A 17,934-nucleotide genomic window follows, 5' to 3' on the forward strand; every position below is an offset into this window, starting at 1 on the left:
CATGTCGAGTTTATTTCCTAATTTTTTGTTTTAGGGGTGAGCGGTATTGGACCTCTATGAAACTAGCTATTTAACTATAAGAGAAGAAAACAATTAAAAATTCCTTTCCATGCTGATCTGGCTTTTTGAAACTGTGGAAAAAGGATACTGATCTTTGGCAACTCACATTTTCTACTACCACAGCAAATTAGAAGATTTAATAGTAGATTTTGAAGGGATTTAGAAAGAAAAATTCTTATTTTTACTAAACCCAACATTACCTATATGTAAAAGAAAATTATATCTTATTTTAGTTTGGTGTCATGCTGTCATATTTGGATGCTTCAGAGCAAAAGCATTTTACTGATCAAGGCACTTGTTTACCTCATAGGCTGGGCTCCTTTTTCATCATCAGAACTTATGTCGACATCAAAGGTGTCCTCCATTCCAGGAGATGAGGTCTGATCTTCCTTCTTGTCTTGTTTATATTTCTTTTTCCGCCGTTTTTTCTTCTTCACAGAACCTGGGTTGAAAACGGTCTCTGACTCCATTATGTGTGAGATTTCTGCACTCTGACACATCCTTTCATTTCCACCTGACTGAATCAAATGAGTCTCAATATCTTTAAAGAACTGATCTTCTGTAGGTATTGGTGAGGTAGCCAAGTAGGCAGGAAGTTTTTCCTTAAAAAGAACAAGGAAGACAACTAAGATATAAAACAAAACACTTGTTGACTTTTTATGTAAAGTTAACAATAGCAAAAAAAGATCTATTTCAAGTAGAAGCCAAAAAATCTTACAAAGTTTTTCTACCACCTTGCCTAATTTGGAAGCCAGGAGCTAACTACTTAAGTAGATCACTGAAAACCACACTTTGAACATGTCTCTCCAAATAGTTGCTGAACAGCTCAGTGCTGAGTCACATTAGTACAAAAGTAGTTAGCTTTCATAGCACACATCTAGAGAAATTGACACTACATGCTTGGAGGAAAAATAGAAAAGGTATGATAGGCACCACCGTTAAAACAGACAATTAAAATTGCTATGAAAGTAAAACAGTAGTTTTACAAAGGACCATACAAAGAATTTACTGAGATAAAGAGCAATGAGACTGAAGGGAAGTAGGAGGGAAACTCTAAAAGATTCACATCAAACAAAGGGCTGATGGAAAAATCAAATATAGCAAAGAAAAAGTGCTAAAGCGAACAAGGGGACGTAGCTGAAGAAATAGTTTACGAATGACTTTGCCCAATTAATTAAGTGTGGAGAGGAGCGGGTAGGCCAGAGATTCCTCTTAATAAACGAAATTAATATATCCTAAAATGAGGACATTTTAAAAAAATCTGTTCTCCTGGGAAGAAAACCAGAAACTTGTAAGGGCAAAAGGAAAATAAGGAAAGCCCTTTTAAATTGGTTAATGGAGAAGAAATTGACTGGAAATTAACATCAGAAAAATGAGTATGTCCTGATATTCAATAATAAAGAATCAGTTAATGGATTTCTGAAACACTTGACATCAGTAACATCACTGATACATACTTTTGAACCACAAAAAGAAAATGGTAGGGACTTATGAAGACATAAAAGAAACCTTCTCATTTAATACAATCCAATTTAACAAACATTTATTAAGTGCCTACTCCGTGCAAGGCACTGGAGATAAAATGAGAAGAACAGACCCAAAGAACTTTTGAACTGAAAGGGACACCAAGTCCGAACTGTATTATGAACAGGAGCTCTCTCTACAACATAGCCAACAAGTGGCCATTCAACCTTTGTTTAAAGACTTCCAGTGAAGGGAATCGACTCTGCACAGAGGTAGACTGATACACTTTTAGTTTAAAAATTAGCAACTGAGCTACAAAAGGAAATTTTTTCCTTGTGTTAATCCTAAATTTTCCTCTTTGCAATTTATGCCTATTGTTCCAAGTTCTGATCTCTAAAAAAAAGCAAACTATCCCTTCAAATATCTGAAGATGCCACCATGCCCCTATCCTACATCTTCCCTTTTACAAATTAAATAAACAGCCCCTGTTCCTTCAGTCGCCATCTTGGTTGCTCTACTTTGGGCATTCTCGAAATTATCAATACACAATATTCAAGATGTGGTCTGATCAGAACTGAATAAAAAGCAACTATCGTCTTCTTAGTTCTGGACATTATATGTTTCTTAATGAAGCCAAAGGTTGAATTAGCCTTTTTTTTTTTTGGCCACCAGATCATACTACTGACTCATTTTGAGCACTAAAACCCCCAGAACTTTTTTTCAGATGGGTTGCCATCTAGCCACACCTCCTCCATCCTGAGCTTGTGAAGCTGTTTCTTAGAATCCAGGAGTAAGACTTTAAGAGTTAATTCTAAGGCAATTTCATTTTGTTAGATTTGATTTGGGCCACTGTTCATCTTTGCTGACATCCTGACAGGTACTGATTCTATTTTCTGTTGTGTTAAGGAGCTCTTCTAAAGCTTTTTCTAACTTTTTCTATCCATCCATTCTCCACAGGCTTTCAGATATCACTCACAGAGGCTTAGCATCATGGTATATGGCTATGCCAATTCTTTGTGTACCCTACAATACGCAACTTGGGTCAGATAATTAGAACTAATTAAATGGAGAACAACTAAGAACATCACTCTATTATTTATCTTCCGGAAACTATCTAACCAATTGTCCTTAAAGGACTTACATTCTATGGGAAGAACAGGTACAAGGGTATAAATATAATGTTAATATAAATAAATACACACACAAGGATATAATTAAGGAGAGAGGCAGCACTAAGAACTGAAGGAATGAGGAAAGGTTTTGTGGAATAGGAGCCGAGCTGGATCATGAAAGATGACAAGAATTCCTTGAGGTGGCAATAAGGTGACAGTGCATTCTAAGCATTCAGGATAACTAGTGCAAGTCTGTGGTGAGGAGATAAAGTATTGCGTTTAGGGAATAGTTAATAGTCCAGTTTGACTGGAATGTAGAGTTTATGAATGAAAGTATTATAAAATAAGACTGGAAAGATAGTTTCTTTCTTTTTTTTTTTTAAAGGCAACTGGGGTTAAGTGACTTGCCCAGGGTCACACAGCTAGTGTCAAGTGTTTGGTCTGAAGCCAGATTTGAACCCAGGTCCTCCTGACTTCAGGGCCGGTGCTCTATCCACTGTGCCACCTAGATGCCCCAGTTCCTTCCTACTAGACTATAGAGGGTCACAAATACCAGGCAAAGCATGTTTCATTTTATCCTATAAGCAACAGGGAAACTACATTTTTAAAGATACAGGTCCCAGTTCATAACCATGTAATCTTTAATTCTTCATTTCAGCTTGTTACCCATAAATCTGTTTTTACAAGAATAGCAGGCCATGAGAGAAGGGTAAAAAACACTAAGTTTCTCAAGACATTATCAAATGACAGATCCATTACAGGAGAGGAATGAAAGAAAAAGAAAATATAAAGTGTTTGGGCCACACTTCAGCCTTCCATGACTTGAATCATCTTCTCTATAGACATGACTTCTAGACCTTTATCTTTTCTGCCAATCTCTCCTCCGAGTTTCACTCCTACCTGCTGACCTCTCCACCTTCAATGTTTTGCTGACTCCTAAAACTAAGCACATCCAAAACAGAAGTCATCATCTCTATTAATCCTGTCTTATCTCAACTTCTTTATTTCAGGTGATGAAAGTGAAACCCTCTCAGTCATCCAAAGTCAAAATCTCAGAGTTATCTGAGTCTCTTATCTCACCAATCATCTTCCACAATCAATTTAGAGCACTGGCTCCGGAGTCAAAGGATCTGGGTTCAAATTCTGCCTTGGACACTTATTGTCTCTTAAGCTTGGGCTAATTACTTAAAACACCCTGGGTCTTACATGTCAGTGATACTATGGAAAGGAGAAGCATGAGGCTATCATTAGAAGAGAAGGGTCACTGGATCCCTGCAGTGCCAAAGGTGTGAGTTGTCTGGGACATATGGGCTTTCTATGTATGTGTCCCCTCTCCCCCACTGATGCCATGTGTTAGTTGTAGAAGAGCATGCACCAATTTTATGGGGAGGGAGACGTTTTATAGTTTACCTTATTAAGATGACATTTCACTTAATGAATTTACTTTAACCAATTTTGTCCCCTGGAAGACTATTAAAGGTAACACACCAGTGGGGGCTTGTGAGCTATGGTTTTATGAGTGCAGATGCACAAATTACTTTGACAGTGGGGTACTTGTCCCTTGGGGGACCCAATCTGTGAAATTTGGGGAAGGGCAGTAGCTCAGATGGAGTACTACTTGAAGAAGACTTTAGAATTCCATGAGCTTATTGGATACTCTAAGATGCTGCTTTTTTTATTTTGCTATAAAAATGTACCAAATATGCTTCCTCATAACAACATCTGTAACAACCCTAAATGAAAGCAAAAGCAGAAAAGTAGAACTTGCATTATACTTAGACCACATTCTGTAATAACAGTAATGGTTAATAATAGCTAGCATTTATATAGCACCTACTATATGCCAGGCACCATGCTAAGCACTTTTCAGATACGCCTTATTTGTTTCCCACAACAACTCTGGGAGGTTGGTGCTATCATTACCCCCATCTGACAGGTCAGGAAATCAGGACAAATGGGTTAAGGGATTTATCCAAAGTCTCGCAGATTAGTGGGTATCTGGAGCTGGATTTGAACTGTTTTCCTAACTCTGAGCTCAGTGCTCTGTCACCTGGGCCACCTAGCTGCTTCACCATAATATAAATAACAAAATAATAAGTAAAATATAAATGGGAAAATGAAAACATTCTGGGTCTCTTTCTTTATATATAAAATGAAGCAGTTAGGTAAGTGGCCTCTGAGGTATCTCCCAGCTTCAGATTTATGAGCCAAAATCCTGTCATTTCTGCCCCTAAAATATCTCCTATATTCCTTCGTTCTTTTCCAACCCCACTGCCCTCATTATTTCTCACCTAGGATATTAGTCTAGTCTAATTAGAACTAGAATTAGAATTAGTCTTCCTGCTTCTGATCTCTCCTTTCTACAGCTGCCAAAATAATCTTCCTAATACTCCAGGTCTGTCCATTGAGTGACTGTAACTACTGTTGCTACAATTACTGAAGTTTTGTGGATCCCTTGTTTCCAGATTTGAATATCAAAAGTACAGTATGGCCATGGCTATAATCAAGAACTACTAATTAATATTAATATATTAGTACTATATATATATAATATTATATATATAATATATTATATATATATATATATATATATATTATCTTAATAAAGAATGAGTAGTTACTTGGCTTCTTAGGTCTTTCCTTTAAATAAAGTAGGCTTTTATGTCAAGAAAGATAAGCCAGGAAGCCTAAGAGAGAAACAGGAAATATACAGATGACAGAGGAAAGCTTTCAAGTAATGGTGAACTACATAGCAAAGCCCCTTTAAAGTAAAAAAACAAAACAAATCAAAACAAAACCAAAAATCATTTCCTGCCCCTTCTGTGTTACTCAGTTATTGTTAAATAATAACAACTAGCATTTATATAGTGCTTTAAGGTTTGCAAAGTACTTTACAAGTATTATTTCATTTGATCCACACAACAACCTTGGGAAATAGGCTGCTATTATTATCTTCATTTTATAGATGAGGAAACTGAGACAGAGAGGTTAAGTGATTTGCCCAGGATCACAAATGTCTCAGGCAGGATTTGAACTCCGGTCTTCCCGACAATGGGTAAAGTGCTCTGAGGCTTAAACAATTTTGCATTAAAACAACTATTATACTACTGGAGTGGAGGGTAGGAAAACTATCATTATTCAAACAGCTTATGTTTCCTTGGTAATGTAATAAGGCAACTTTTTTAAGACTCTAGGTTGCAGAATAGGTGTCCATTTGCACTGGATGAAAAATTTGCACTATATTCATGAAATTACAGTCCCCCAAAATATTTTTTCCTGGTGACAGATACATCTTCACAAAAATATGCTACTCATACTTAGATGTCAATTAAATGTCAGTTTTATTTAACTGTGAAACGTAGGAAGCAATATATTTATTAAGTTAAAGACATTTTGGTAATTTTAAAAAATATAAATCGTATTAGTTCTAGCTTTAATGTGACAGAAAGTCATGTAGAGCAAATCAACTTCCCTATATCTTTTTAACTTTCAGCAACAAACAATAAAAATGCCCAGGAGTCTAGTTGACAAAAAAAAAAAAAGATTCTATTCATTATGTCTAGCTATCCCTACTCACAAAAACACTCCATCTAAAAAAGGAGGCCAGAGAAAATTTTTAAAAATGAGTTGAGGTTAAGGATATATGACTCAAGTGAGACAGTAATGTAAAGTGCTTGGCAGACTTTAAAGAACTATTTAAATGTCAGTTGTTTTTCTTACTACTTAGCTGAACAGTTAGGTTAGTACTGTTCAAAAGTCTATTTTAAAAAAGGAAGAATGAATGTGCTACATATGGAGGTTTAATCTTTCTCACTCTTAACTCAAACTTGAAGACAAGCTCACACAGAATTTCTAAATCAATTATGAAGTTAGAGAAGTTGTATTTCCTAGAAATATTTCCACTTTCAGGGTAAAGAAAGCCTAGCTTAAAATGGTAAGACATCATACTCTTCTCCATCCCCCAAGACAAGAAAATGATACAACTCCCTACCTCAAGAACATATAGTAATATACATATGAAAATGTTTAATGTAGAAAACATTATTAAATTTGGAATATTTTAATAACAGAAATCACATTCTTTTGAATAATAAAGTTGCATTTTTTATCAATATTATGTTTTAAAGAAAAGCAACTGACTTTTAACAGGCACACGATTTCAGAGGGAAACTAGTTAAGCAATCAGCAGGAAATATAGCATGTTTTTAGCTCAGCATTAGGGAATACTAAACTAGCAAGTCTGTACTTCTGCAGTTGCCTTTGCCCAATTTGGATGGAATCATCGCAAAGTATTGGTTAGTCAGTGCTCTCAACAGGTTTGTTTATATATGGTACACAATTCATCATGAAACCATTTTCCTATACTGAGAGCTATTTGTAGTTATTTTTAAAACTCTCAAAAATGATTAGTAATTATGACAACTGTAACTTCAACTGTCATTTTCTGGTTTTTCCTTCATAGGCAGCTGAAAGAATTCCATGTAAGACAAATAAATTCCATGTAAGTAGTGGTGATGTAATATGAACAAGAAGACAATGTACAAGGAATTCTCTTGATTTGGTAAACATGTTTTCTAAGTCTAGAGGTCAATACCCTAAAGAGATATGGCTTGGCAGCTAAATGGAACTTTATGTCTTGACTTTCATGTTTACCTGAGACAAACTGCAAATAAAGCTTATTTAATTTAAGAGGAGATATATGTGCCTGCTCTCACAGGGAGGAAAGAATGCAAAAGCTCTTTACTGAATCTCTAGAGAGCAATAAAGATATACAACAGAGATTCAACGTCAGTAAAGACTTCTACTGGCTGGATGAGATGCCATGGTCACTATCCCAGCTGCAAGCAGTGAAACCTAAAGTTTCTCTAATCAGCAGAAAATTTGGGCATGACCAGTCATAAAAACTGCTGAGCATTTCTGTCATTTTAGTTACAGGAAGAAACGAATCTCAGACACCAGTATTGGGTGATGACCTGGATAAGGCAGATACCAGTTTCACCACCGTGACACCAAAGTTCTGAAAACCTACATATTCCTCTTCAATCTCCTCGACAAAGAAGGCTTCTCCATTATCCCCCAGCTTCATGTGAAGGTCCACAGCATCGCCATTGATTTCTATGTCAATCTGCAACAGAAACAGATTTTCATCAGTGAACTCACCAGCACTGTGACCATGGATGCTCGAAGAAAAATTAAAATTATATCTATCCTCCAATATCCATAATCACAATGCTTCATAAATCCTGCAAATGTTTCTTTGACAGTGACCTTCTTTCTCCTACACTTACCACACCTCTAGATCAAGAAATGAATCCAAATGCCCTAGAAGGCTGTGCCTTAAAAGGCTAGCTCATTCATCTCTTGGTGAATTCAAGGGTGGTCCAAGACTAGCCTGAAACGGACCTGCAGTCTACACTCTAGTAACTACTTCAAGGACCCATGATTTTATAGGTATAACTACCCCTTCCATCATGCCAAATGAAAACCTTCCACATCTTAATAGGCTGTTTTTTGAGATACCAGGGACAGAAAGATTCATCATCTGAGAGGTGATATGCCCCTCTGATTTTGGCCAGGCTGGTCCATTGCTGGATCTGTACTTGGAAGTTTTTCCAATTCTCAAAGAACTTCTGACATAGACTTTCAGAAACCAAGGGCACTTCTGCACCACTAGGAGGCATCCAAAGAGGGCTTCCAGGGAAATATTTATTCATAATTCTTATAGACAGGTAGTAACTAGATGGGTGAAATAACCAATACTTTTTTAAAAATGAAAAGGCATATTTCTCATTTAAATCAGAGTTTAATTTTTTTATTAAAATGTTTTAAAAATAAATTACATTAAAAGCTCATATTATGTTAAAGCAAGAGGTTTTTTTTTTAAGTCCCTCTGGCAGAAAATATTATATAATTATAAAAGAAATCAATTATACTTAAATATTATTATAAAAAATTTTTTTAATCACTCTTTTTTTTTCTTTTTGGTGAGGCAATCAGGGTTAAGTGACTTGCCCAGGGACACACAACTAGTAAGTATCTGAGGCTGGATTTGAACTCAGATCCTCCTGACTCCAAGGTTGGAGTTCTATCTACTACACCACCTAGCAGCCCTGAAAATATTTTTATAAATAAGTTTTCTGACCCCAAGGTTAAAAATACAATTTAAATATATGAGACAATCTTGTTTTATGTTAATGGCACACACACACACACACACACACACACACACACACACACACACACACACACACACACATATATATATATTTCAAATAGAAAGTAAGCATACAAACTTTTTAGAAGCATTCTATAAATGGATCATTGACTGGCCCTAGCTCATTTTCCTGGCAACAATGACATTTTATAAGAGGGCTTGTCAGTAATTTCTGGAGTTAGTCAACTAGCATTTATTAAGTACTTACTATATGTCAGGCACTGAGCTAAGTGTTGGGGATATAAAGAGAGGCAAGACAGTTCTTGTTCTAATTTGGGAGACAATAATACAAACAATATGTCAACAAACAAGATATATTCAGGATAAATTGGAGATAAACATCAGAGAGAAGTCACTAGAATTAACAGGAAGAATCAGGAAAGGTTTCTTGAACAAGGTGGAACTGGCTGTAACTCGAAGGAAACCAGGAGACAAAGATGAGGATGAATAGAGTTCCAGACCTGGGCAAAGATCACAAGGTCAGTGTTTTTGGAGGGCTTTATCAGCCCAACAGAGGATTTACTTGATTTTGGAGACAACAGGAAGCTACTAAAGTTGAATGATCAAGGGGATGATATGATCAAACTTATGCTTTAGGAAGATCGATCAGAAAATTGAATGGAGAATTGCCTGGAATAGGTAGAGCTTAAGGCAGAGAGGACTGGGCATGTCACTAATATTTAACAGTCAATCTTTTTTAATATTAAACTACATAAACAAATTCCAGATCTATGAATGATCCATTTAAGAAATATATGTTTTCTTATGAGACTTAAAGAAAATTCCAAGGGTGAACAATTCACTGAGAGTATATTATGAACGCATGTAATAATTCAGTTCTTGACAATGGCTTCTTCAGGTAAAGAAAAGAATGTTTTATTCCTTAGTAGTTCTTCACTAAAGAGAAAAACAATTTGAAAATTTAGATAGAAAAACAATTCTATTCAATGAGTAGAAAAAGGTAAAGACTATTTCAGTAGCTTCATCTAAGAGGTTCAGTTTCTTGTGCTGACCTGAAATAATGTATTCAACTTTTGTTTTCATTATGCATTTATGACTAGAAAAGTTGAACATTCAAAAGTAGATTGCTTGCTTTGTTAAAATTATTATGTTTGCTGACTGAATTTGTAGTTTGGCTTTTGATAAAACAAGCATTCATTTATTAACTATTAATTAACTATATTTATTAACTATGCATGGCTAAAAACCATGCAGTCTCTCCTCAGGGGTGCAGAACCAGTGGCTTTGAGGCCACACGTGGCCCTCTGGGTCCTCAAATGAAACCCTTTGAATGAATCCAAACTTCACAAGAAAAAATCCCCTTAATAAAAGTATTTGTTCTATAAAACTTGGACTCCGTCAAAAGGCTGTACCCAAGAATCTAGATGGCCACATGTGGCCTTGAGACTGCAGGTTCTCCACCCCCATACTACCTTCAACGGGCTTACAAGATAATAGGGAGCCGAAGGAATGAGACATACTCAAATCCCTATAAAATACATGAGAAAAACAATGAAGTACACATGAGTTCTAAGAATCCTGAGAGACTGGGGTGTGACTTCTTGTGGGGTGGAGCTCTGCAGAGTAGGTACCTCCATGGAAAAGGAAAAAGCTGGGCAAGATCTTGAAGGAAGATAAGAAAGATGTTAAGAGGTAAATTAGGGTAGGAGGAGAAGAGCTTGTTCCAGTCTGGAAAACCAGTCTCAAGAAGGTAGCAAATCACACCTATCAGATTGGCTAATCTGACAAAAAAGGAAAATGTTGGATGTTGGGAGGGGATGTGGGAAAACTGGGACACTAATGCACTACTGGGGGAACTGTAAACTGATTCAACCATTTTGGAGAGCAATTTTGGAACTATGCCCAAAGGGCTATAAAACTGTGCCTATCCTTTGATGCAGTAATACCACTGCTAGATCTATATCCCAAAGACAACTAAAAAAAGGGAAAAAGGACCTTTTTTATTTATATTTACAGCAGCTCTTTTTGTGGTGGCTGACAATTGGAAATCAAAAGGATGCCCATTAGTTAGGGAATGGCTAAACAAGCTGTGGTATATGATTATAATGGAATATTACTGTGCTATATAAGAAAGGACACAAGCAGGATAATTTCAGAAAAACCTGGAAAGACTTAAATGAACTGATGCATAGTGAAGTGAACAGAACCAGGAGAATGTTGTACACAGTAACAGCAACATTGTTCAATGTTCAATGAAGATCTGTGAATGACTTAGCTATTCTCAGCAATATAATGATCTAAGACAATCCCAAAGGACTAATGATGAAGCTTACTATCTGCCTCCAGAGAAAGAACTGATGTTGGTTGAAAACAGACTGAAGCATGCTATTTTTCACTTTCTTTCATTTTTTTCTTTTATTCGAGTCTTCTTGCACAAAATGACTAATATGGAAATATTTTACATAGCTGCATGTATAATCTAAATCTGACTGCTTACCATCTCAGGGAGGGGAGAGGGAAGAAAGGGATAGAATTTGGAACTCATAATTTTAAATAAAAATGTCCAATAATTAAAAAGAAAAAGAAAGCACAACTGTATTTATGAGAATGTGCAGGTATAATAGTAGGAAAGAAATAGGAAGGTTATAATGATTTTCCAACTTCCATAGGATTGTAGATAATAGGACTGTAGCAGTATAAAACATAGCTAAGGCCTAAGGAAGTTATATATTTTAATAAAAATAGCTTTTCAGCAATTAGTAGCTAAAAGGTCATTTAACACTTAAAAAAAAAGAAGGTAGCAAATCAGGAAAATACCAATTTGGAGGATAGTGAGAAGTTAGTTTGAGTAAAACGAGGTTGTATAAAGGTGAGATAGGGAAGAGGACTGGAACTGTGACTTCATTAGTGGACTGAACTCCCTTAAGAGGAAATTCCTTCTAATGATGCAGGTCAGTCACTTCTCTGCAACTGACAGTCTTACAGATTTGCCTAAATTACTGAATAGCCAGATGACTTGTCCAGGTCACAATGCTAATTAAGTGTCAGAGCTGGAAACTGAGCCCTGGTCTTCCTGACTCCAAGCCAACTCTTTGTCCACTATACAAAGCTGTCTCTTGGGTGAAGATAAGTACCTTAAAATAAGACTAGAAAGGTAAGTTGGAATTACACTATAAAGGGCCTTGTCAGGCAAAGGGCTTTGTATTTTACTCCCTAAGCAAAAGCACACTATTGAAGATTATCTGAACAAGAAAGTAACATAATCAGGCCTATGCACTAGAAAGATTACCATGACAACAATGTCAATTAGTCATGCAATAAACATTTATTAAACACCAACTCTGTGCCAGGCTCAATGCTAAGCTCTAGGGTTACAAAGAAAGGCAAAAGACTGTCCTTGTCTTCAAGAAGTTCAGAGTCTAATGGCAATATTTGGAAATTTGGAACCTACAGGTTGAAATCAGAGTTATGAAAAGCCTTCTTAATAACAGGGCAGCTAGGTGGTACAGTGGATAGAGAAGCTAGGCCTGGAGTCAGGAAGACCTGAGTTCAAATCTCACCTCAGATACTTACCAGTTGTGTATCCCTGGGCAAAGTCACTTAACCCTTTCTGCCTCCATTTCCCCAATTATAAAATGAGCTGGAGAAGGAAATGGCCCAACACTCCAATCTCTTTGCCAAGAAAATCCCAAATGGGGTCATGAAGAATCAGACACAACTGAACAACAACTTCTTAATAATACTGCCAGAAATGCATCAGGCCAGCCCTAGTTAGTTTTACTAATAGGAGAATGAATGCCAGTGGTTCGGGAAATCAGTATCTCTCCAGAACATCCTTAGAATGTTTCTCTCTTCTCCTTTCTACCACTGATTCTAAGAAAGGACTTTGATGAAAGCCTCAACATAATATGGCAATGATACCAGAAATATACAAGTACTCTGGCAGTTTTTGAGCCCCTATGCAAAAATCTTATTACCTGCCATATTCCAAGATAGAGAGTAATAAGAACAATTTAATTACAAGCATAATCTTGTGCTGGAAGGAAGGAAATGTCATCATTAACACCCTCGTGAGTTCTCTCCACATTATCCTCCTTTTCCAGAAATAGGATGTTATTTACCTATTAACATGTTATGATAGTGCCCTGCAAAATCTGTTGGTATAAGACCAACAGATGGAATCTCAAGTACAGACACATCTTGAAATAAAAAGCCTTTTTTTTCTTTTGGCCAGAAGACTAATGAAACTGTTTGGTCAAAAACTCAAATTGAAGCAAGGAAACTGATGACTATTATGCAGGAAAAAGAGAGCAAGATTTTCAGTCTTTTTTACATTTACACTCTCTACTTCCATTCAACATTTCTGGGCAACACAGAGACCTAGAAACATTATCCTTTGAAGATTTTATGTAATATGTGTAATGTGCTCATTACATTCTTCTTGGCCAGTGGAATATATCCACCATTAAACAACAGGTATGATGCCAACTTTTATTTTTTGGCTATTGTTTGAGTCATTATTCAAAAGTGCTTGGTTACAAGAACAAACAACTTGGTGACTGATATTGCATCTCCATGTTTTTTCTTTATACTAGAGGACTTAAAAAAAAAAGATGTTTGATGAAAATAAATATCCTCCATATGTGCTTTCATAGCTGTCAATTTAAAAAAACCTAAATTTGTAAAAGTAGGGCAGGTTACCGTAACACACAGTCTCCATGGCACCATGGAAATTCCAAAAGAAGAGCCAAGGGTTAGTGTTACCGGGAATGAAACAAAAACAAAACAAACAAAAAAAACAAAGACTAGGAAAACTGAGTTTGGTCAAATGCCACTTTTGCAAAAACAGAAAGTTTCTCAGTCAGCAAGTAACACTGCTTTTGGTTTCCAACAGCTAATCCTTTAGTTTAACATAGCAGTAAACAGATGCCAAACCACATTAATCCTGCTGCCTCTGGCAAATGGAAGGGGAACTGAGTTGAAACTAAACTTTGTTATGCCACCACCTTGAAGTAAAATCATATATGTCTGAAAAAATGAATAACTTGTCTTGTGAAGCCAATAGTCCTTTCTTCTCTGCCTCCTTCAAAGTACAATACATTTAACAAGGTCGGGGGAATTTTCAGCTTAAAGGCATAAACCAGACATGTCCCCTGTTTTGTGTGCATGCACATACACATACACACACACACACACACAACATACACTTGAAAGAAAATATATTGCAAACTTATGCAGTGGGTCTTCCAAAATACAATCTCAGATTTAATAGCAGAACTCCTTTTGTAGCCATGTTATGGTGGAGGGAGGGGAGGGGGAAGTTGAGAATCACAGAAAAATTTTCCTACAAACTTTTAGTGAAGATGGTGAGGCAAAAGGATGAAGATTATTAAGAAAGTGCTTTAGTTTTACACATACTAAGTGCTCCAAACATATACATTGAATGAGTGCCTCAGAAGGAATAATAATGCTATAAATGAACCTTCCAAACTCCAAAGTTTAGAAGTGTAATTCATCTTCATCAGGTGAAGCAATGAACCTTCTCTAGCCATGTTCAAGAGAAACTTCTCCATGTGGCTTCTGTTTCATGACAAGGAAGGATAAGGGTGAGGATAAAGCGGAGAGCTGGCACCAAATTCTGGCAAAGCAACTTGTCATCCAGGATGTCCCACACTGAAGAATACAATGAAGGTCACTTTTAAATATTACTTGTTATGAATGAAGACATTTTAATGAGACAGTAGGACACTATTCTTGGAGTCAGAAGAGGAGTGAGTTTAAATCACACTTGCAACACCTGTAAGCTGATTCAGCTTTCAGTTGATTCTTCATGGTCCCATTTGGAGTTTTCTTGGCAAAGATACTGGAAAGGTTTTGACATTTCCTTCTCCAGCTCATTTACAGATGAGGAAACTGAGGCACACAGGGCAAAGTGATTTTCCCCAGGGTCACACAACTAGGATATGTCTAAAGCCAGACATGAACTCAGGAAAATGAATCTTCCTGACTCCAAGCCCAGCACACTATCCATTTTGCAACCTAGCTGCCCTGTAAGCTGATTAGGGAATACTTAAACCTGTCTCTCTGAGCCTCAGTTTTTAAATGTGTAGAACTGTAGGTATAGTGGCTATAGTAACTCATGTATAATCTATAGCAAACTGCTTGCCTTCCCAAGGAGAGGGGAAGGAAGGGAGGAGAGAATTTGGAACTCAAAAATTTTTAAAAAGTGTTAAAAATTGTTTTTTACAAGTAATTAAAATATATGAAAATTTAAAAATAGGTATAGCATCTGATTTACATGTTAATTATGAGGATCAAATGAGAATGTACATAAACAAGCATTTTGTGACCCCTCAAAACTTTAATGTCAAGTTTGCCTAGTAACACCACTGTCATTAATTTAACTTGTGAGAGGAAAAAAATCTAGAAGACAATAAATACTTGCTAACTGATTGATAATTAGCCCCCTTTTGTCCCCTTCAAAAAAAAAAGACTGCTGTGAGGCTTACCACTTTTTCCTTTGATCTGAGGACTCCAAGCTTCCCGAACCGAACATGAAATGGAGAACACTGATAGGTGCCATCCTGCTGCCGAACCACAATGACATCAATGCATCCAGAGAGCGTGGCTTGATTAATGCCCTTGTATAGCTCCTTCACAGTGACAATGACTTGCCCAGCCAGCTGCCCCACATAATTCATGGTTTGAGACTAAAAAAAAAAAAGATAGGAAAATACAAATTAAATGATAACAAATCATAGCTATAATCCAGCTGGCATCAAGATGCCACTCCAGGGAGCAAGATTTTTATACTTTGCCAGATTTTTACAAGATCGCCTAACTTGGAATGCCCACTGACAAGCTTTATTTATGATTGACTACCCCTATAAGGTCTTCCCCTTCTTCCATTATGTCTATAGGTCTACTCCTTTTCTCCCTGACACAGCTGCTGGTAGGTACTCTTTTCTCCTTCCTCTTTCCTTTCTTGGCCATTGGCAATGCCTATTTCTCAATAGCCAAGACCAATAAACCTATACCTACCGCATGATGAATGTTAGACTACCCATCCCCACCCAAGATTGGGACCCTCAAAATACTTTCCACCAGGTGAGTATCCTCCTCCCCCAAAGAACCAGGTCTCTACTGCTACCACCTGCCAAAGATCTGGATCCCAGCTCACAACCACCACCACTTGAAGACTGTGACCCCATATGGCTTTGGCTGCCCACAGAAGAGGTGGCCTTAAGTCCTAGATCCATCACTGTCATTGACCAACTCCAGAAACACTCCCTTCCTCCCCACCTTCCCTGCTTCCTCCTGCCTGGATCCCCTTCCCTGCTACCTTGGACCCCTATCCCACTTTGGTTACTGTGTCCAGTACTGGAGAGGGAGGAGAGGGGTGTCCCTCCTCCCACTGCCCAGAGTCCTAAAATAGAACTTGGAATAAGTTTTCCCATAGAAACAATATTATACATGGTTGTTAGATTCCATGGTAAGGCCTAATATGAGAGAACATAACGTAATTTAGCTATATCATAGTTTTAAAAGTCCTTTACCAGCCGATGTAGGAACCTTAACACTCATTTATTACAATGTAAACATTTTTATAATATTGTTTCTATGGGAAAACCATTCTGAGTTCCAAAACAACTGACAAACAGTTTTGGAATGGAATAGATTCTTCCAGGGATGACATATTTGTATTTCATAAACAAAATGAAATTAATACATGCTTTTAGTCTCATCATCTTCCTTAAGATACTTAATGTGATCACTTCAAAACATCTAATAGATTTTCCCTCTCTTATTGATTTTCAACCTGAGATTATGATCCCTAAATGGGATCCCTAAATATCTACAGAAAGGATTTTCTGAACTTTAGGTGTGATAGAGGTCTCCAGAAACTAGCTAAAATGGACTGCCTCCAGAAGATGTGTGATAGAAACTGGGGAAAAAACTGGCTAAAGTTCCCTTGCTCCCACCCCAATGGATTCCTTAATCCTTAAAATGTGCCCCATTGTTCCAACCAAGAGTGATCAGCTTTAATCGGTGAACAATGCCTCTCCTCCCCTTTACCCTCCCCACCAATGGGTGGCTATTGCCTTTCCTCCTCATAGTCATTGTGACATGACTGTAGCTAGGGCCCTGTTAACTTTCAGGCAAAAGTGTGTAGGGGGGTCTCAATGCCTTCAAATCTCTCAATCTCAAAAATACTCTCTTTGTATGCCAACGATCTTTAAAATTAAGTATTATCTGTTTAGTTCTCTTTTAGATCTTAAAGACTCATTTAAGGTCACAGGAAAAAAAAAGAATTGGGAGTAGCTTTACTCTCAGCTGATAAAGATTATTAGAAAGTATTTACAGATGTGGAAACTCACACACACAAATAGAACACCGGTCAGAAGTTATGGAAGAATGAGCAAAAGAACCTCCCTCACCTGAACCTGAGCTCCCACTGCCTTGCTCTTCTAATGACAATTACTTAGAAGAAATGGTTGGTTCTTATTAAGAATTTTATGGCACCAGATAACAGTTTTTATTCAAGAGCAATAAATCCAACAAATACTAACTAAAAGTCAACTACATGACAGAATAATACACTAAATGACCAGTGAGATACAAAGATTAGATAAAATAAGGTATTTGCCCTTAGGAAGTTTCCAGTCCAGTTTATAGGGAGAATTTAAATTTTATACACTCCATATATTAACTTTAAAAAATGAGTTAATTTGACAAGTTTAAATCATTAAGCTGCATCTTGCATCACAATAAAAAACAATTCATTAATGATTTTTAAGTTTTTTGCTTTTGGGTCTGGGTTACAATAATATTAAATTCTAGGCCTTGAAATAGTCTGGAAATAGAAAAATGAGACAGCAAGAGTTCCACTGTAAATGGTTCACATTTAAAGCCTATATTCCAGGAGCTCAGGCTCAGAGTTAGAAGAGAAAACTTAGAAGTCATTTTAGTCAAATTTCATCATTTCACAAAGGAGGAAAACTGAGGCCCAGAGAAATTGTTACTTTCCCAAGCTCATGGCTGGTGAAAGATGAGATTTGAAATGTCCTGAATCCAAACCCAGTGTTTTCTCATTATACCACACTGCCTTTTGAAAAGAAAACC

The 17,934-nt window shown here is 36.8% G+C and overlaps 1 protein-coding gene across 3 annotated transcripts in view; it reads right to left on the minus strand.

The window, feature by feature from the left end:
* The window catches only part of LPIN2 (lipin 2), a 106,154-nt gene that overhangs the window by 50,277 nt on the left and 37,943 nt on the right, over positions 1-17,934 (minus strand). For all 3 annotated transcript variants that reach the window (XM_020970654.2, XM_020970652.2, XM_020970653.2), the window contains exons 2-4: positions 15,321-15,521; positions 7,666-7,761; positions 364-662 (exon numbers count right to left, since the gene is read on the minus strand). In XM_020970654.2, the coding sequence (XP_020826313.1) occupies positions 364-662; positions 7,666-7,761; positions 15,321-15,512 (587 nt within the window). In that variant the 5' untranslated portion in view covers positions 15,513-15,521. The remainder of the gene's footprint in view (positions 1-363; positions 663-7,665; positions 7,762-15,320; positions 15,522-17,934) is intronic.

Source organism: Phascolarctos cinereus, unplaced genomic scaffold (genome assembly GCF_003287225.1).
Source record: "Phascolarctos cinereus isolate Bilbo 61053 unplaced genomic scaffold, phaCin_HiC Scaffold_4;HRSCAF=312, whole genome shotgun sequence".
Classification (NCBI taxonomy): domain Eukaryota; kingdom Metazoa; phylum Chordata; class Mammalia; order Diprotodontia; family Phascolarctidae; genus Phascolarctos; species Phascolarctos cinereus.